Source organism: Lingula anatina, chromosome 2, assembly GCF_051362555.1.
Source record: "Lingula anatina isolate TDL-2025a chromosome 2, LinAna3.0, whole genome shotgun sequence".
Lineage (NCBI taxonomy): Eukaryota > Metazoa > Brachiopoda > Lingulata > Lingulida > Lingulidae > Lingula > Lingula anatina.
The window spans coordinates 27,980,734-28,002,885 of NC_141768.1; the positions used below are offsets into that span (position 1 = coordinate 27,980,734).

At 35.1% G+C, this 22,152-nt stretch overlaps 1 protein-coding gene and 1 long non-coding RNA gene across 3 annotated transcripts; one reads left to right on the top strand and one right to left on the bottom strand.

Annotated features, from left to right (window-relative positions):
* Positions 1-41: 41 nt before the first annotated feature.
* LOC147763520 (nesprin-1-like) lies at positions 42-20,492 on the bottom strand. The gene is made up of 14 exons (XM_087003262.1): positions 17,761-20,492; positions 11,996-12,057; positions 11,402-11,497; positions 10,742-10,825; positions 10,437-10,529; positions 10,083-10,234; positions 9,623-9,819; positions 9,244-9,350; positions 2,504-2,647; positions 1,978-2,280; positions 1,438-1,719; positions 1,138-1,234; positions 701-906; positions 42-458 (listed from the first exon to the last, which is right to left on the bottom strand). Exons 1-14 carry the CDS (start codon positions 18,854-18,856, stop codon positions 42-44), a joined length of 3,336 nt encoding a protein of 1,111 aa, XP_086859388.1. The 5' UTR covers positions 18,857-20,492.
* On the top strand, positions 3,984-7,101 carry LOC147763521 (uncharacterized). 2 transcript variants are annotated; one of them, XR_015332989.1, is made up of 3 exons: positions 3,984-4,266; positions 5,662-5,754; positions 6,157-7,101. It is a non-coding gene; the product is annotated as an uncharacterized LOC147763521 (long non-coding RNA). The 2 variants fall into 2 exon arrangements; XR_015332988.1 differs by lacking the exon at positions 3,984-4,266 and having other exon boundaries at positions 4,273-5,754.
* Positions 20,493-22,152: the final 1,660 nt, after the last annotated feature.

The following is a 22,152-nucleotide window of genomic DNA, read 5'->3' on the forward strand; positions in this document are numbered from 1 at the left end:
AAACAATTCGGGCATCCAAGAAATGATACAAACATTCATTGTTACTTATTGCATTTTGAACTATGAGAAACATTAATTTTAGAGGACAAATAGTAGGATATGCTTTTTTCATTAACAATGGTAAAAAAATTAATACTTACATCAAGCTGCTGTAAGTATTGTCTTATCCCAGTGTGTGTGCAAGCGAGCCGTGTCCCCAGAAGATCTTCACACATCTGTATCCAACCTCTGTATTTTTGTGCACCGTCTGTGAAATCCTGTCGTGTCTGCTCTAGAGCCTCATAGTGCAGGTATTGTTTTACTTCTTCAAACAGGTCTTTCCATCTTCTGTTCATTAGCAGAAGTTCCTGCTTAATTTCTGACGCTATGTCTGGTTGACACATTTCAATGAGGAAGTTACTGGCGTCGTTGAGTATATTATGTTTCTCCTGCCATTTATCAAGGTCTCTGAAGAATTCCTATAATAGAGAGAATATAAGTATGAATTAAATGATATAAAAGTATATTGTTTCTGAGCCAGTTTATTAAGGTAAGAAAATAGAAGTCACAGATGTCACGTTTTTTTCAAGCAGGTGTGTAAATAGCCATTTGGGTTGTGGGCCTTTTTTAAAATTTTAATTCAAAATGTTATATTTTTTAAGTTATTCAGAATGATTCAAAATAAACTGATATTTTAGTCAAAGAGTTACAAAGCACTCACCCTTTTTTCATCAGGAGGTCTTGACAGCATCTGTTCAGCATCTGTCAGCCATACTTGTAGCAAGTCAACACAGGCAGAGTAGCGCTTCCAGTACTGGATGACCTCCTGCAGGGCAGTTTCTACACTACGGATTTCTACAGACAAATTCTTCCATCTTGCTGTGACGTCTTCTAGGTATTTGTTGATCTTCTGGATCTCTGATTTGTCTTGAAATTATGAAACAATGTCTTTATATATTGTTAATGAAGTTCATTATTCTACACCAACTTATACAGGTGAAAGATCAACATTGTACCAAAAAACATTTTTTGGTGAAAGATCAACATTGTACCAAAAAACATTTTGCCATTTTTTTTGTCCACCTCTGGCAACACGGACAAATAAAAAAACAAAACAAAAAACACTTATCTAAGACCTTATGAGTATAAATAACCTACCTTGTGTTTCATCATTCATATAAGCTTCTGAAATTCTCTTAACTTCTGTGTAAGTTCTATCATATTGCTGAAATAGCTGTCTACCATGGACAAATTCCTAGAAAAAAAACACATTTAACTTATTTCTTATATGAAAATATGACAATTTCAGTTATACCTGCATATAAATTTCATTGTAAAGTAACTTATTGTTCAGCCAATTGCTTTAAAAGATGCATGGAATTATGGCTCTTAAATAATTAAGTGCTTACTGAAACACAAGTCATGACAGAAACAAATCCATCCAAAAATCTCCCTTACATTATAATCCCGAAGCATCCGTTCCACATCCTCTTGACGGCCATTTTTAACAGTCCATGTTTTTAATTTCGCTTCAGCTGCCACAAGAAAAACCAACAATCTGTATTTGATCTCCTCATACTCAAGTCTGTTGTGTCTCGTCTGCACACTGGCTACAACCTTTTGAAGACGGTTATCAAGCATAGCTAGATGTTCAGGATTTATAAACTTTCCATTGCAAAATCCTGACTTCATTATTTCTCCAAATGCCTGACTGTTTGCACCTAGGCACTCAAAGAAGGCCTGGAATAAAAAAAAAAGACTTACAATAATGCATCTTCAAGAAATTTTGTTTGATTTTAATACCATAATATATACCACTGACAAAAATGAGTTTCTGTCCCTCTTCATACACCCTAATATACAAATACCAAATTTTGAATTTTAAAACTTGCTTCAAAAACTTGATTTATTTCCTTAATTCGGGTATCAATGTTCTAAGAAATGTATGACAACTGGGGTAAAGTTATATTTGCAGTTCACGTATGTATTGTCACTTACCCTGTGTTCATTCAGTTTTTTCTGTAAGACCTTCACCTTCTCTTCATGCTGTTCTGGTAATTCATCATCACTCCCTATGATCTCTTCTGCGTCATTCAACCAGCCGCCTATGTCCCCTAATTTCCCTGGGAGGTGACTGTCCAGCTTCTTCTGCCATTTTCTGTACTTGAAGTGGACTTGCCTCCACAGTGTGTGTAGATATTGCCATTTCTCTTCAGATATTGATAAACTGTTTTGAGCTTGACAGAGCTGAACGTACATGGCATGTCTGCCATCATAGTCCTTTCTGAACTCTAGGAATTGCTGAAAAAAAATACATTATGAAAATAACAAATTTGTCCTTTCCTTCTTTTCTTTCTTTTTCTTGATATCAATACTGGCTATCTAAAAACAACCAAACTTATCTTCATTAGGAATTTAAATCAAATTCTGTATCAAATCAGAACCGTCAGATCATCACTTTCTCTGATCAACTGATTTTTCATTATAGTGTTGGCATGTGTTAATGTCAAAGTCATTATCTTACATTGAATTCATCTTCAAAGTCCTGGATTGGTTCATTTACAATCTCCAAACTGTCATCTGTCTGGGCCAGCCAGTCTGCTAAATCACGGAATTCTGGACTTTCAACATCTGCTACCATTCTGGCATGCTCAACATGCTTACGTAGCTGCAAAAAGGATGAGTGCGAATAACCATTGGCAAAGTGCCCATCGTCAAAATTTAAAAATAATTTGCTATTATAAAGTTTATGCATATATTTGTTGCATGGAAAAATATTATTTGGTTTGAGGCATCGTAACTTAGTATTTTAATGAGTTATATGTGTGTGTGTGTGTGGGGGGGGGGGGGGGGGTAGCCGGATTTACCTGTTGTATGCAGTCTAATGAATCAGAGCAACTTGTTTCAGCATTTATATTACATAAATGATTTTTTTTTTCTAATGAAACTGGTCTTGTGATGTAAAAAAGAGTTTTGTGTTAAATAATTGTGGTGTGGCACAAGTAAATGGGAAAGTAATTTTTTTTAATCCTAGAGAAGAGAGGGAGAGGTACTGTATATTACGGTATTTTCTCACAGAAGCCATCACTGATTTCACTTAACTGTATTTAAGTCTTGTTACCAGAAAAACTTGTTTCAGCCTATTTATTAATTTTATATAACTTTTCTCACAGACCAGCCTTTGTTGGTATAAATAATTGTATTTTTAACCAATACACATTTCTAAGGAATAGTAAAAAACGCTAAAAGCAAAAGGCTATTACAGTAACAAAAAAAAAAAATCATGTGTAAAAGCACTCTAAATAGCTATTTGGAATGTTTCCATAAACCATAAAATAAACAAGGTGTAAATTGTACCAAAATAATGATAAGGTATAACTAAAAACTAAATGAAAATATAGTACACCTAATAACAGTTATGACCAATAATCTGTATGACAATGAAATTCAATCACCTAAAAAGTACTTAATATATGATTATGTAATGATAAAGACCTTGTATAGAATGCAATGCAAGAGTTATTTTATACAAAATATACAAACATGAGTATAAAAGAATGAATAATGAAACAATAGATAATTAATCAGATGTGCTGTCTGAAGCACTTTTTGTCTTGCTTATACTGTCACCACTTGATGTTGGTAAATGTGAGGTATCCAAACAGCCTTCTCCACAACATAATTTTCAATTGTATCCCTGCCTCATGTCAAACTTCATATACCACAGGACTGAAGTGATATGTGCACAACTTCCAACTGTCTTTGAACCAGCTTTACACTGTCAGTACCAGCCACTGATGGGTTTAGTTTTGCTATGGGAGGTCTTAATCCATAATGTGTACTGGTGGCTAGATGTGTGTCTTAATTAACAATTTTGGCTCTGATTAAATCAGGTGCATCCTTGCATACACTGATTTCAAACTGGCCATGTAGCAGATGCACATCAGTATATTGGCTAGCTTGCTTTATCTGGTTAACTTCTGGTAATTATTATAGGCTGGTGGTCTCTTGTATCAAGGAGTTATAACAGAAGGAGATTACACGCGTGGGGGCGGAGCCCGTATTACGGTCTCTCATTGGTCGGAATGAATAGAACCCAGAGAACAATGGATGCCTATCTCTGTTACGCTTAATTGTTGCTCTCGTTTAAATCTCGTTTGTTAGTATCTGTGCCTTCGTCTGTTGATTTTTGAGGACAGAAACAGAAACGGAGTCCCAAGTTTCTAAAAAATGAGAAAAATACAGAATTTATATGATATTACGTTGGACAAGGTTTTCAAAAAATAGGTAAGTGCTTTTAAATGCATAACTACACGAAATATGAAGATAAATTGCAACTTTTATGTCGTAGGGTCTCACTGTGTAAGTGTCCAGCTACACGTTGATCTCGCGAGGTGGTGTGTGGAGAATAAATATTGCACGAAAAATATTTCCCACTCATAACAAGTGCCTATAAATATAGTATCAGATGAAGAAAGTTTGGTCTTTATACAGTTGCAATTGTTAAGTAATTTGTGGCAATAGCAAAGAATAAAACTTAGGTGCACTTTCAGTAGCTGAATAACAAGCAGATGCTTAAGCCGCCATCTTGTTAATATTTCGAAAAAAAATTACTCCAAAAGACATTTTCCTCCTACTTTTTGAAACTTGTGTCACATGACAGTCATAAAATTTAACTAATTGTTATGTGTGCAACACACTTGCTTGAGCAGTATCGTTTTTTTTGCGATTTTACATGTGGTCTAGCTTGGATACGACAATTGACAATTTTCATGAGTTCCGATCAAAAAGTGTTACGCTTGTTACGGCCAAAAGCCTTACCGCTTTTTGTACTTTTCAAATGCAAGATTATAAAAAAAATTGGTGTGTTTAGATTCTTGAACATCTTGATCGTGGCGTGGTATATATTGCATGGATACTGCTCCAATATTTCTTGGAAAAAATAACCTGATTTGTTCAGAATACCAATTTTTTACTCTAGTGTTATGGGTAAATGTACCATTTTGGCCTTTACCTTTTTCATGTTTAAATCTAAAAAGACTTATCATGACAGTTGGTCATCATTTTTCTTCTCACCATGGTGGGTGGCTTTGGAGTGGTAACTTTGTTGTTAAAGTAAAGTGCTCAGTTTTTTTTGACTGGAAAATTTTGCCTCCACCCAGCATTTTCCATCATGGCGGTCTAACAGGAAGTTTGACTTCATGGCATAGTTATTTTAAACTTATTTAGTCTTCTTTTTACATATATATGTTTTAATTCATATTAAACCTTTGAAAAAAGAACACACATGAAACCTGGTGCTTTTAATTTAAAGTCTTAAGTTCACCTAGGCTCCACCAATTACTTTACCTGTTATCTCACTACACATCTCCCTTTGAGTCAAGGTGTGTAAGACACACCTTATTGTGTAAGACACCTCTATAATTAAGGGGTACTTGCTTCTCTACTTTAATTATACTTCACTACTTTGGCATGTTAGGTGGCAAGCTTGGATGTTTCAGTTCATTTTAAGAAAGCTTTGCCTTGGTGGTTACAAAAGAATAGAACTCTATTAAGGTTTATTCATTACTTGAAAGTAAATATTTCATCTTGCAGTGTTGAAACAGAAATTCTCTCAAAATTGATAATGAATTTTACATGCATATCTTAACACTACTCAAGTTTTTTTTTCTTCTATTATAGATATGGGAGAAAGCTGCATTAAATATATGAATTATGGTCAGGCTGGAAAAAATTTAAAAATGTCAATGAAAAAAGGAGGTCAGCGTGTCTGGGGTAAGTTACTTTTGTCATAATGCCTAAGATGCATTAAACATTCACTAACAACAGTACACTTTTCAATTTTTTTCAAAACAACAACCTTGGGCATTTTCCTTTTAGCAACCAGCCTCTCTGAAATCCCCTTTTTGTCCTGTCAGAAGAGTAGGAACCAGGGCGGATTTAAATAATTTCTTGTAATAAGTACAATTTCTTTCAATTTCTTGGGGTTTTTAGCTTGTGATCATGAATCTTGATATTCTACATAAATTTAGTTGTAAATTGTTCATTTATGTGGTGAACATTATTTCAGTCAAGTCATAACAAGACACATTGAACTTCACTGCGTAATTCCATAATGTCTACATGGATACTAGTAGTTCATAATGCTATTATTATGTTTTTTTTTCTAACCTACAGGTTTCTCTCTTTTCTGAGTGGCATGGCATTGGCAGGCAGAAGAAAAGGCCCTGAAGAAATTCTCACTTGGTTTGTCCTTTTTGGAGAAGAAACTGGATAAGACTGGCCAACAGAGATTGCATTAAATTAATAGTGCTCCTTCATGACATTTTAAAATATTTTCAGTCACCTAACTGACTCTATACATTTCAAAAGTTGACATAAATTTTATGTTACTGTCACGTGGAAAAAAATCAAAACCTATATATAATTTGTTGAGTGCCATGGTATAACAGTCTGCTTGATTGCCAGTAAAATTTGGACTGTTTCAGTGAAATTTCTTTAAAGCAGTCACTTACTGGCCCAGTTAATTTTTTCAGCTGTAACATGTACTCCAGTTCATTTTATAAATGTTCCTACTAAGTGTTGTCTTGACTTATAATAACCTTTTGAAAATCCCATGTTTTTTATCCTATTTGTAAGAATTAGTCTTATCTTCTAGGGTTTTTTTTTTCATTCAACCCATTAGATTCTCAGACCTTGCTGGCCTGTGAGTGGAATAGTATCTGGCACAGACTGGTATCAGCAAGTCAGATAAAAAAGAATATAATTATTTCTATTTGCACGGTTGAAAAAAATTCCAACACAGACTGCATAAAACTTGGAAAACTATAGCAACTTAATCATTCTTATGACTTCATTAATTACTGCTTATGTGTAAAATTTTGTTTTTGTTCTTCTATTGATATAATAAAATGGTTTTACTCACAGATGCTACTATCATGATGCTTGAGTATAGAGTTGACTTAAAAGATATTTTAAGTTAATATAGTAAATAATAGTTTGAAATTCAAAATTCTCATCTTTATTTGTTTCACTTTAAAGAGCTCAGTTAATACTAAAATTTCTGATATATTTTGTACATAAATATATTTATGAATGAATAAAAATTATTCTTAATGTTTAGCACTGTGCACTTGTTTACCGACAAATAAGAAGTGTCAGTGTGTGTCAAAATAATCCTGACAATAAAAAGGGAGATTTCCAAGATAAAGAAATTTATAACGAGTATTTAATAAACTGACATGTCGTGGCATTGCCTTAACCTTTGATTAAAATTTCACTTTAATGCATTATGATATTAAAATTATACCGAGTGAGAGAAAAAAATACTTAAAGAAATTAAAAACCAGTCACAAAGCTTAGGCACTGTCTCAATGTAAATGTGTATGGGACAAAAGGGCAGGGGGTCCAAACGTTTATGTATTAATATTATGCCCTTTGGCAGTGAGGACAGACGTTCACTTGAATGTCATTTTCACAAACCACAGTTGGGACGTTTTCTTTTGACTTATCCTTGGTGATTTTTCACTGTGTTGTGCAAAAGAAAAGTCATCTATCACCGACTCAAAAAAACTCATGGCGACCATCCTCAGTCACCACCTTATAATCGCTTTCTTTAATATCGTTCCCTCCCAGCACATCGTCCAAATAACTGCCTGTGAAAAAAATCGTCAGCATACAGCGCCGCTTTGACACTACTGATCTCGAATTCTAACGCGAAATAACGCATATAAAATCAATCTCCAAGCGGAGGAGAGCGACCCAGACGAAACCTTGAGACAGGAGGCCCCCCGTAGCTAGCTCCGCCCACCGTAACAGACATCGGACAATAGAGAGGCTTGCGTGTAATCTCCTTCTGTTATAACTCCTTGCTTGTATGGACAACAATTTTGGTTGTACAAAATGTCCTTTCATGCCCATTAGAGGGGGTTGGGTCAAGCCACCTTTATGTGTAGAGGTCTATTACAGCATGGGTCTCTATATAAAGTAGGAGCCACCACAATGTACCTCTGCTATTATGATAATTAATGTAACTTTGAATATCTGAAGCACATTTTACATTTTATCTTTCTTTATCCTAAGACATAAGAATGAAAGTATGATATACTTACTGTATTTGGACTCTATTTCCTATCCATATTTCCTTTTTTTTTTTATGATAGCATGCATTACATATATGAAAATGACTTTTCCTTTTTTTGGTTGTAATTGAAAATATTTTACTGACTCTAACCCCTATTTTCCTTTCATAGACCTACATTTTATTTTGGGTTGTTCTTTGTGTACAAAAGTTTCACTGTATCTGCCTAGCCATCCTATGTAAGCATGTAGCAGCTACCTCATGGCAGGAATAAACATGGCCGCCTGCTAGCATATGGACTGAAAATTTCCCTATTTAGTTTGAGTACATATCGAGCCCAACCCTCAGACAAGCTGATTTTCACATATATCTCACCTTATATTCATGTCTTTTCAACCGTGAATAATTAGCTTGTCTGAGGCAGGGGCTCATATAAAAAATGAACATCTTTTAGCCTCAAGTCACTGTAAGATTCTTCTTTCAATTAGCACTACATGTATAAATAAAGCAATCAAAATACTGATCACAAACAATGATTGGCCACATGTTGCCTTACATTTTACATGGGCACCTTCTGTACCCAAATACAAAATTTCACAGTTGTCACCTTACTATAACTAAAGATATGTAGCATTGCAATTCAGACCCCCCCTAAAACACACATTTTCATGAATGTTTGACAAGGTCATTTTGACATTATTTTTTTATATTCCAAATTCAATAAAAAAAAATTTTTTAAGTGGATCATAAAAGTGTAAGACCCCAACTTTAATTTGGCATCAATTTTTTTCCATTCATTCACAATTTATTTTTCATGTACAAAAGTGGGCACTTTTACCCCCTTATTCGCACTCATCCTTTGGAGAGAAAAATTACATAAAGGTATGTGGAAACAGATGAGATTATGTTTATATATATATATCTATGAACCCCTAAGCTAGCTTAGCTATAAAAGTGTTAAAAACTACTGTTTCTTATTTATGATAACACTTTGGACTTCTTAATTATAGAGGGATGAGACTGTCATTTATTGTCTAAAAATCTAAAAATATAGAGTGGGGTCCAGAACTCCCCCTCCCCCTTCCAGTTTTAATTGCAGATCTGCATCAATCTCAAAAATGATATTCTTGGCTCCCAAAAAATCTCAACCCTGATTATAACTCATAATGAAAACAGAGCACTACCTCGGGTTCTTTAGTTTCTCCTATTGCTTTGGGGTCTGGATATTTACTGAGGAACTGAGCAACATATGTCATGATGGACTTCTCATCAGGCTTTGAGACATCAACATCTAGGTACAGAAAATGAAAATTAGACTTGAAATTTGAATATTCATACATATTTCTTTATTTCAATAGCAAAATATGTTGTTTTTTTTTATGTATATAACTCAGTCTGCTTAATCTTATTTTCATTTGGCAAAATATAATTTAAAATACTTATCAAAGTATATATTATTTTTAAAACTATCATAATGTTGCTTGATAAATAGTAGTTTAAAATGTATGCAAAAAGAAAATTTGTCAATGTCACATATTTTGGCAATGTGGGCCAAAAACTAACCTTCGGGGTCAAGTAACCTCGGGATCCCAAGATGTTCTTCTGCAGCATTGAAAGCTGTCTCCAAATTCTCCTTATTTGATTTGTTGGGCAGTAGATTCATGTCAATTAATTCTGGGCGGATAGAATGAACCATGGCACTAAATGCCCGCCCATCTCTCCAACTGGGCCCAAAATCTTTAATTTCCACTTCAACTTTCCTAGAAAACAAGTACATCAAATAATGAAATTTGAGTCATTTTGCTTGCAAAGGCAAAGAGACACACTTGACTTACGGACAGTCAAGATTCTTTAAAGGTGGATTATTATTGAATGATTGATATATTTGATCAGAACCACATCAAATTTAAAGGACAATTTTCATTTCATATATGGGTAATATGCCAGGCATGCCTTGAATGATATACCGATACATACACTTCATAGCTTAATACATATTATTTTATCAAGTAAAATGGCTTACTTGGCAACAGTGTGTTTTGTCCACACCAGCAGAGCTTTCTTAGCACCCATTTTAAACCTGTCTTTGGCAGACATCTTTTTCTCTGGGGGCTCCCCATCCATGTCTGCCAGACTGGCCTCCAGCTGTTCCAGCAATTTGGCATTTTCTTCAATCTGAATTTTTTTAAATTATCCATTTTTTTAAAACACTAATCTGTATTAATTTTGCAGTTGTCATGTTTTTCATTGTAAAGTTTCTCACACTTAACAAATGAATCACCAAGAAAAATAAATGCTCTTGAATATCAGAATAAATCAGTGTATTAACAGTGGATAATAATTTTTTCTCTACATCTTATCTCACAAATAAACTTACTTGGAAATAGAGAATGATTGTCCACATAAGACCCAATACAATGGACGGCTTGCCATCTACTATGTCTGTGGGGTTTATGTTTACTAGCTTAATCTAGAAAAGAGAAATGGTTTTTAAATTATTAAATTCTTGAGTACAGGTATTTTTGATACATCAAAACCACACTAACAAACCAATATATAAGAAGGTAACAATTACTGAATATTACTAATGAGAAACAAAAACATATTTTGCACAGGTTTATGAATATCTTGTTTCAATACAAAATGCAGCATATTTGCTGATATTATCATAATTATGTTTACCTTTCTGGACTCCAAGTACTTGAGAGCTGTGGTGACATTACTGAGAAAATGCAGACGCTTGCAATGCTTGCCTTTCTCAATTGCCTAGAAAATAATTGATTAATATATATCTTCTAAGTAAAGTTGCGGGCAAAATTGATTGATTGCATAGTGATATTTACACATATAGTACTGTATTCCATTTTACTGATTGCTCCTGATACATCGTGAATAAAAGCTAGCCATATTAATTATTAATCTGATTAATTAAATTAAATTAAATTTCATCCAGATTAATTCAATTAATGCCAGAGAAGTAAAAAAAAAGAAAGAAAGAAAAAGAAAGAAAGATGCACTTTCACAAAATAACACTTCTGAAATAGACAACAAACATAATATTAAAAACATCAAAGCATGTGATCACTTCCAGATTAATTAATACCTATGATTTCCTTCTAGCTATGACACATATCAAAATAATTAAGTCCCACTGACAGCTCCATTCTGTTTCATTTCAGGATATAATGTTCATTGAATTTTGGGCACAAATGAAGATTTTCTCCACAATCACTTTGCTTTTTGTGAAAATTTAAGGAGGAAGGGAATGTGTGCTGTGAGTCCTTTTCCTCTCACTCCCCCCCCCCCCCCCCCACACACACACACTTTGTTCCAGCAACCTACCATTTTCTCTCCAGACAACACCTCCAACAAATAAAGTAAACAGGTACCATCTTTGAAATCTTCAAATAAATCTTTCACTTTTATGGGAGGTCTCCTCTGTAAGGAAAAAAATGTAAACAGAAGATCACAAATGGTGCATTATAAATACTGTAACATGTAACACGTGTATACTGGCATACGTATATCAGCTATTGTGGTTTTAAATATCGATTTTTATTCCCTAGGATATTAAAAAATAACCCATAATATCATAAATCATAATAAATTATAACTTACAAATACCAGGCATAAGAAAAAATACTGAATACTGAAAATACTGAATACTGAAGTTCGCCATCAACATCTATGTATCCCCCCCCCCCACCCCATTACTAACATTACAAATTTCTTGGCTTACGAGTAGCCAAATCACTACTTTTTCCTCAATTTTTTTCTCAAAACGGTAAAAATTTGACTCAAACAATTCAAATTAACCCGATTTTGTTTCGAAAAAGTCTGTTTTAGCATTTGGCTAAATTAGTGAGTGTTAGCGCAACTTTAGACTTAATTTATGTCAAAATTACATTTCATCTTTACTGATGACACTGTACCTACCTTACAAAGATAGGAGTTAATCCAATTGGTGAATGTCTTCTTTTGTACCCTCTCTTGTTCATCTGTAAAAATAAATGAGACTTGAATAACAGGGAATAAAGACTGTTTCAAAACCACCAAGTTGGGGTAAAAATTCAGGGTGGGTAAAATATTTTCTTTTCACCTCCTTCTCTATTATCTGATGTGAACTGAGGCATTAAATCAGAATTCATTTTGTGATCAGTATAGGATCATAGCTGCATTAAAATAATATTAATAATTATTGGTATTTCTGTTGTTGTTTCAGATGTCGGTTGTTATTGTTCTTCACTGAAGCATACTTGAACAAATACCCCTTGTTCCTTACTATTTAATCAGAGTCCCCACCTATTGAAGAAGACGAACATCAAAATTAGTGAAATTCATGTTAGCCAGTCTATCAATTATAGTCATTATGACAACAATAAATGAAATGTAATAGAATAAGTTAACTAAAGGGAGTGAAGATTCCAAATGAAATGTTAAATATAGCAGATTTCCTTGCTCAGGCATACTCCTCAAAAGAGCAAATGATCTATTATCATCTTTTTCTACTCCCTCTCTTGGTTTATGGTCTCCAAGACATACACAGCTGACAGCTGTTCCTCTAACTAAACAGCATGATATTTAATGTTATGATCATATTATGTAGAAAAACTGCCTGGCAGGCATAGCATGTTTCTATAGTTACAAGCAATTCTTGTTGAAAGCAACACATTATTTTATTTCTTTAATATGAAGGCACGACCTTTCAAAGTGCTGCTCAGACTTATATATATGTTACTGTTATTTGAACTGGAGGTTACACAACAAATAAAACGCAAAAAAAAGTCTATTCAAGTAATAATATGTCTTGAGGCTTAAGATGAGTGATAACCTGAAGAATATCTTCACCAATGCAGAACACTCCATTACATCGGAAAACATAATTCTCATAACCCTTTGTCTAGACCTGTGATCCTTTCTCGTACTATGAGCAATATGAAAAATCATATTTAATCATATCATAAGACATAACGCAACTTGCAAATCTTTAATTTGTAACCTAGCTGGTATTCCTAGGACCTGGAGAAAAGAATCCATATGGAAAATGTTTTTTTGGACAGAGAGGAAAAGTGATGAAGTGATTGATCATAAGCTAATAATTCTACTCTCTATTCATGAATACAAACTGCATTAGCACCCATCATGGATAAATAATTGTACTCATTAATGTAAATATTAGATATCAGATTTGTTATTTACAATATTATTATTATTATTATTATTATTATTATACAGCAGGCTGGCAGCCTAGCAATAATCTATCTGACAGTGTCTCTTGGCTATGACAAGATGTCACAACATAGATTATCATTATTTTATGACATCAGGACATTTTTTTCTATCATGAAGTAATGGTATTGTGGTCCCTTACCATGTACATTATCACTTACAAAATATAATAACTTAATTAAGTCTCAGATAAGCATTGCTCATCATATAAGATTGTGTATGAAGATTTTTGATATTTCAATCGTGCCTTAATTGCACTGGGATTCCAAATCCTAGTTATGGATTAGCATAATTATATAATAGGTGTGTAAATCACAACATAAATCAAAGAAATTGATTCACTATAACTGATCAGATTACCTGGTGTGTAACCATAGAAATTTGTTCGATGCAACCGTTCGCGGAACCTCAACTGCAAGAATTTATTCGAGCTGCTCATACTGACATGTTGAATTCAGAGCAAGTACTAGTATTGATCCGATCATATTCCATCCCATCCATTATAAGATGATTCTTAGTGAAAATCTTGGACTATATTGCTATCTTCATCTCTAGTCACTAAAAATACAATCTCCTTTCTAAATTACTTTACAATCAGACCTCCAAATGTGCAGGCATTCATTCCATACTAAAGAGTAAATCGCAGCAGAAGTGGCCATCAGCATAAAAGGATTATATCACAGTCGTCACATCCGATGGAAATTTTCCAGTTTCCTTGATTCTTAATTGAGAATTACATATAGACATTCTAAACCCTTTTAAAGCAATGTCAGATCCAATGTCCCTTTCTGTATGTCTCTCAGTCTTAACTTATGTGGATCGAATATACAAATCATGGCTATGCAGGTCCCTTTTTGTTCAGTTTCTATTGTTCTCATATCATGTCTTTAAAATATAATAACCCTGCTTTTAACAGTTATGCTAACGCATGTGTCAAAAATAACATCCAACCGATTAAAACATTCACCACACCGGAAAAATTTATCCATTTTCTGCAACGATAGAAACAAAATGCCAACTACATTATATCTGCAGCAGGAAGCCACTGATTTAGAAGCATTGTGTGCATCCAAATCGTTCTACAGATTCACAGAATTGGGAGAAAAAAATCAATGGACGTAATGTGGTCGGGCAGGTGCCATCAGAGCCAGGGGAATAGGAGGATGAATCAATGAACAATGGATTAAAGCATTTCCAATTAAATATACAGTCAGGTTATGCTGCAGTCATTATTAGCTTGTTAAGTGTTCTTATATTATATATATATCAATAATCAATTTTGCTGCATTACAAATATTTACATAACATTCTATAACCCATAGCAGCAACAAAAAATATGTAATAAAGGGAATGCCATTTAGGTAGTAATTATTGCTCTGTTCAGACAATTAGGACGTATTTGTGTCTAATAGGGAAGACAATTATACTCCAACGAATAACAAAATGAAAAACACTGACCTCATAACTAAGGTGATATCCAAAAAAGATTTACTGTCAAATTAATTTTATTTTCTTTGTTTGGTTTTGTTTGCAAAAATGCAAATCTTCACCTGTAAGTCCGATTAAATAGAGCTCCCTTATCTGAAGAAATAGCAGTTAGTATTTGGCTTAGTGTAATCTCTTATCTTAAGGTGTCCATTAAATAGACGGGCTGCTAGAGAGCCAGGTATGGACAACTTAAACATGCCCTCTCATGTTTGTTGTTGCTGTTATAGGAATCAGACATAAACATGACTCTACTTAAAGTTCAGGTACAATTAGCAAGAAACATCTGTAACAGGTCTAAAAAAATGAAAAATGACCGACTGACATCACTTAATTCAGACTTCAGTGCCTGGTTTAGAAAGAAGCTGTAAAACAGTGCAAATCATTGGCCTGTAAAACTATGAGGACATTTTCAGTACTTTTCCCTTTGCTCCTTATGTCAACTTCATCTCATTCATCTAACAAAAACAACATACCCAAACCTTTGAAACAAATGAAACTGACTACCATTTTTCACCTTTACAAACCTCTGTAATAATTAATCTCAATTTTTTTTAGTCTTTTTTACAGCTAATGGAGCTATAAATGTTAAATATCACAAGTCATCCCCAATACTTGTTTTATTCAGCAATCTGGTCCTCTGCTGACATAACCGAATTAGTCTAATTTCAGTCTCAGTTGAAACTGATGTGTACACGTCCTTACAATCTGAGTCTAAGCTTGAACTGATGTGTACGTGCCTTTAAGTCAGACTAAAACCTGTTGTTAAAAACTAAAAGAACAACCATTCGATCAGCTCAGTTTATATAACTAAACATGAAAAAGCATGTATGCATGGGTTCCAGGCAGCACTTCACATCCAGTCTGATTTTAATCTGCCAATCCAAATACAAACATGTCCATTAAGTTTATACTCAGCATAATTTATTCTCTCTCTTGATAATACATTACTACCAGGTAAGGATACCAAAGCTAGTTACGGTGCCGAATAACCAACAAACTAGTTCTATTTTGAAAATATACATTGTATCTTATGAGGAATGCTGTTTAATGAGTAAATCTTTCATATGTCTACCATGCCAGTCACTTTATTACAAGCACACAATATCCCAATTTTAATATTATAATGAGACTTCTTAGACTACAGTCGTTAAACCCAATTAATATGAAAACGGCTTAATGTATTTTTTCTCTTGAGAAGTTCCATTTCAAAAGTAAATCTTTGCTTTGCGAATGAAGTCAGCTACTGCGCCATATATCAAAACTTACCCCTTTTTAAATTAAAATAAGATCTCTTGGCCTGAGCTCTGAATATCTCTGCTGTCTCCTGCCATAAAGTTTTACCATTTCTCTTATTGTCATCATCTGCCATAATTATTATTATTATTATTATCCAAGTTCCACAAAATCACCCCATAAATGTACTCAGATCCTAAACTTGATCTTTGTGGAAGTCAAAATATATGTAGTTCCCCATTTACAAACACAAGTGATTAATGAAATTTGCTGGTCTCACTAAAATGTCCGTTTGTATCCTAAGCGACAACGTAAAAGATATTGAACTTTATCTGTTTAGAGTCAAACGGTTAGCGTTAAGCTTACATCTTATGAACTAATAGCGACTAAACTGTTCTTTCTTGGGGAGATAAGAAAAGTATAAATCTTTGATAAGTTTTATCTATAAAAACATACACACCAACACATTCTATTTCATAGAGGCTTTGCTTCAAAGCTTGGCTACTTTTGGAGTAAGTATGTTTTTAATTTTATGTGGTATGAAGATTTACTACTCAATATATCTTTTTTATTTCAAGAAGTTCATTTATCTCCCCCTCCCCCCTGATAAATCCGATCATTTGTTTAGTACCGAAAGTAAATAGTACGCAGATACCTTCAGTGTTATCTTCAAGTGCTTCTCGGTTTCTGTGGAGTTGAGAAGAGTTCTCAACACAGATCTATCCCACAGCCATCATTAAATAGAACCTCGGAAAGCTAACAATGCACTGAACAAGTTGTAGTCCAAAGTCATCTGGCACGACACTTCACAATTATATATATTAATCTGGCCAGAAACATTTTTTCTTGAAGATTATTACCAAAATCAAGGTAAGTGCTAATGTTATGACTGTATAAATTGACCTATTAAACATATTTTGTTTGCTTACATGTCTGTGTGCATGTGTGTGTGGATGTATGTGTGCAAACATGCATGTGTGAGAAAAAAGGGAAGAAAAGACAAAGAAAAGAAGAAAAAAAAGGAAAGGAAATTCTTTACAGAATACCAAAAAGTTTCACCATACAGTAATATAGCTAAACAGAAAGGAGAACGTGATGCTTTGGAAACATCTTACTGCATGCTGATATGAGACATACAAGCTAATGCTGCACATGACTATGTGATCTGAGACAAATAAAAGCAGTGAAACAGGAATGCCATATCACCCTGGGGTTTCATTCTGGGTCATGGGGCTCATGGGCATAAACATCAACCATAAACACTAAGACAGGTTTCCCATGCTAGATTGACCCATCTGGATCGGTCTATCTCCCTGGGGAATCTCACTAAATTGCTATCTACTAACCGGCTTCAAAGTCTTTTAAGCCGGTTATGTTGATGGCAATGTAGTGATACTCTCCAGGGAGTATCACTACATTGCCATCAACACTACTGAGATAGATCGATCCAAATATCTGTGGGAATGGTCCCTAACACATGCACCAACATTGAAAAAAAATACATCACAATAAAGAACAAAAACTACCCTTTAAGATAACAGGACTGCTTGGGGAAAAACTAAATGGTGACAACAACGACAGCCAAGAAGGACACCAAGCCTTACTCTTCAAAATGCCTCGGTGCATTTCTACCCACACAAGGGGACAACCAGGGGAGATTTTGCAGCGAGGACACCATTTCTTTTTGTCATTCCACTGAGGACAAGTCACACTTTGGGACGACAGGCAAAGCTCGTGAAACCCTAGCCCACCTTTTAATGTATTGCTGGCAGTCTCCGTCCAGATCCTCAAATCCATCTGAGCTCCTCCCGTGGGTCTGGAACCATGCCTCCCTGGCTGTAGGTCGATCTGAAACCCAGCGATCTGCTTCAGAGGTCTTGAATGGACAGGATGGAATGATGATGATGATGTTGATGACGATGATGATGAAGACTGTGAAAACTGCTCCTCTGTGACAATTTCCTGAGATGTGGTTCTCGATCTGGAGACAAATCTGTAAGGTGTGGCATCTCGCTGTCGATCTCCAAGAAGTAATACACTATCCTCCGTCGTTTCTCTAGCAAACTGGCCACTTGGAGACATGTTAATTGGCATTGGATGATGAATGATTATAGGTAGTCCATGTGAGTCGGATCCTGAGGAGGGTCTGGATAACTTGTGGCCATAGGATATGTGGACACTGCTGTGTGAATCGGAACTAATTGGCGGAGGAAGAGAAGTGACCGCTGGTGGTGGCTCCATCTCTCGAGGCCTCAGTGTTGAGACATGTACCATATGAGCCAGACTCTCCGTGTGAGGCCCAATCAATGGCTTCCTGCTCCTCGGACCCCAATCTGATGGGAGCAAATTATCCAATACAGGACTGGAGCGACCTATTGGCTCAAAGTCTGACATATCCTCGTGTGTTTCGTCTAAATTTGAGCTTGGCACACGCGTCCTAATGCTAGGCTCGCTCAGGAAGCCACTGTCATCATGGCGTTTTGGACGTTCTGTTGTTATACGCCAATGAAGCAATGGTGCTTCCTCTGAGGTTGGATTTCCAAGAGGACATTTTCCCGAATTAGCAGCCATGTCTGGTTCTTTATTGTCACTACTAACAGGAATATCTCTAGGTTTTCTTAATTCTATATTTGGTCTCTCACCTTCCTCATCCACAAACCCTGCCTTGGAAACAGGGGAACGTTGTGTACTCGGTAAAATACTGTTGTCCTTAGAAATTTCGCTCGGTTCAAATTTTATAGGTGGGTTTCGTACGTCTGTCCAGGAGCCTCGATTGGCTGCACAACAGCAGAGTTTACAAGACTTGCACTTTTTCTTCCTTTTGCGTACCTTTTCCTTTCCATCCATTAATCACACAGTAGGGACCGCCATAAGCAGTCACTTTCAATCAATATCTTGCGTCCATTTTTGTTTCCTTCAAAGCTTGTTTAGATTCACTGGTTATTTTAGTATGCATCATTACCTATCTCGTATTGCTTTGCCATTCACAAATGATAAATTATTTATTACTTGTTCATCCTCTTTTGGGTGATAGTTACATGTACAAAACTTGGGCACTGGCATAAACTGTTTGATTATTTATTAGTACTTTTTCAGTTTCCCTGGGTTGAAAGAAATGTCTTGCTTGTCCCTCCCATACAATATTCAATATCTTTCAAAATGCCATTAGAATTTCCCGTGCACTTGGGTTTTTAGATTGTATAAATTTTCTCCTTTTGATGATCAGGCAATATGATAGCTAACCAATCAATTTTCTCCAAGCAATCTTCTTAAATGCATGTTTAACTTTCTGGTTGCGATTGAAAATCAATCATAAAATGAACCTCCAAGTCCTTGTAACATTCTTCTGTCACATAATAAGATTTAACAGGTCAAAAACACAGGTTGAGTTCTGTAAGTAAATCTTCATTCAAAAAGGTTTTAAAGGATTTTTTTACACCTATTTCTCAAATCTATCACCTGTGTGTGGCCGATATCTCCATCCTGTGATTAAGTCAATGTCCCTCCATAAAATATTTGTGTTGTGCACAAGTCCCAGCTGGTCCCTCGTGACTTATTATGTGAGCCGTCAAAACAACATTCTCCTTCAGTTTGTAAGTACCTCCCTGGTGACACTCGGCCAGATATAAGCTTCTTATATATAGATATATTGTATAGTTTCCAGCTATGTTCACCTTTCCCTGTCCTATTATGGTCAGTTGCATTCCTGAGAGCTAAAAGTGCAGCGTGAGTTTATGCTTCTGATACAATTCTCATAGCATTCCTCAAATTTGTTATTCCTGGATCTTGTTGCCTTCAAGGAAATTCCCACGAAAATCGGACAAATCCTCTGTCAAATGTTTCTCAAGTTCCATGTACAAATTCGTGTCATTCTCGATTTTCATTGGCGTTAGTATACGCTTAGCCTAAATGAAGTTTGTTTGCATGCACTGTTGTGTTTACACACTGTGTTTAATGGCTGGAGAAAGTGAACATAGAATACACCTGAGTTCTGAATAATTACCTCACAATGCTCCATTCATAAGTAAATACGTCCCTGGGTTCTGGCTCTATGAAGCATTGAAAGTCTATCACCTCTGCCTTGCTAGTGGTGGTCGCGTTCTCTGGTCAAACAATAACACAGCCGGTTCTTTCAACCAGCATTTGTGTACGTCTCATTCAAACAATTGAAAAAACTGCCTTTGAAAAATTTGAAGCTTAAATTTGCAGAAATAACTGTTTTCAATTAGCAGACAATGGAACAAATTTTATAACTTTACAGGCAATTTAAGGCACAATTACACTGTTCCACATCCCATACTGGATACACCAGAGAGGCTGATGGGTTCTTGCAGCTTGTATGTACCTAAACTTACTTGTATGGGATCAATAAAGTCCCCATCTACTATCCTATGGCCATCCTAATGAAAAGTTTGTTTACCTGAGGCTTTGATTCAGTAAGTGAGACCCAACTTCAATCAATAACACAACTGCAATTTTTGGTCACAACAAAAAGAAAAGTCAATATTACGAGAAACAAAACCATTCAAAACTTTATCAATTACGTAATCTGCTAATTTGTTCGAAAAACACGATGTAGGAAAAAAAACAATCTAAACGTTAACACTTTCTTTAAGTGCTAAATTACCTTATTATCCAATTCATTATCTTAGCACTGAGTAATCCATGAAATGATGAGTATCAAGAGTGCGATCAAAAGCCTGGATGAAACGGTAGCATGTAATCTGCAATGAGCACATGTTATTGTACATAATTTGTCTACCTAAAGCAAACACCCAGAAGGAGACTTAAATCTTCCTTAATACTTTCTATATATATCATCTTACTAATAATATTGGCAATTTGATTAATTGCAGTGTTTTGTACATGTTAAAATGTCCGTGCTGAGCATTTTCAACTGAGACCGAAATATAGCTTGGCAGTCACGGGATGAAAAAATACAGTAATTATTGTCTAATTATCTAAAGCTTTCAGCCCCTAGGCCTTCTTCAGGGATTTTTTGCGAAGCATTATTTTCTCTGAAGTGTTGCTGAACAATGTGCTTCATCTGAATGTTCCATCCTCAATACTCCTGAGTCCTCCAACCGTAAGCCACATTTTGCATTAATCGCGCATGCACGCACGCACACACACACGCACGCACACACACACATGTCAGTACATTTTAAGATTCAAAGGTTGTATTCGGTAAATGCACTGACACTTCACAAAGCACTGTTTAATGTGCCATGCATACGTAGACCAAATTCAATGTGTTAGAGAAGACAGGTGAGATTTTATCACAGTAGGATTGTGTTGGAGAAGATTTCAGATTTACGTTTTCCTTACAAGAACAGATGTAAATAAAATCATTGAATACATTAAAAATTACCTTGTGTTGTACAATTAGGTCAATTTTCAAACTTTCCCTGTATTTTTACAAAACAAAATCTCCTAGGAAATCTAAACTAGTAAAACAAAACTATGATTGGGGAGTTGTGAAGCAAGAAATGCATTAACATGAAAAAAACTAGCTTATGCAGATTTGTGAACTTGACCTGTATTTTCACAAAAAAAAAAATCAAATTAATTTCAAAGCAGAAAAGAAATATGGTTTAGCAGCCATGGGGTAAACAGAAGGTTACACAACAGCTAACAGGCAGATAGTCAACCAGAGTATACACTCCCAATGTCTCTTTGTACAAACAAGGGGTATCATAATTTATCCAGGAATTCAATATTATGCAGCAGTAAAGGCTGAATCTGCTTTGTGAACTTGACCTGCATTTTCACCAAACGAAACCTCAAAGTAAATTCAAAGCAGAACGAAATTTTGGGATGTTAGTTATGGGGTTAAAAAATCAACTTACAGTCTCAGGATATACAAATAAGATGCATTATAATTTTTCCAGGAATTTAAAATTATGCCGCTCCCATAAGAAACACAATCCGGACATAAAGTTAAGATTTCGAAAAGCCACAGCTTGCCCACTGCAATAACCAAGATAAGTAGGCCATTAAAATCATGTCTGCAATCAAATACAAATTTATTGCAGCACCAGGGTCAGACCTTGCCCATAAATTGTACAGTTATTGTGTGCTGAGGGGAGTCACATATTACACTGCTAACATACAACATGGTGACTGCAACACCGCTGTGACCT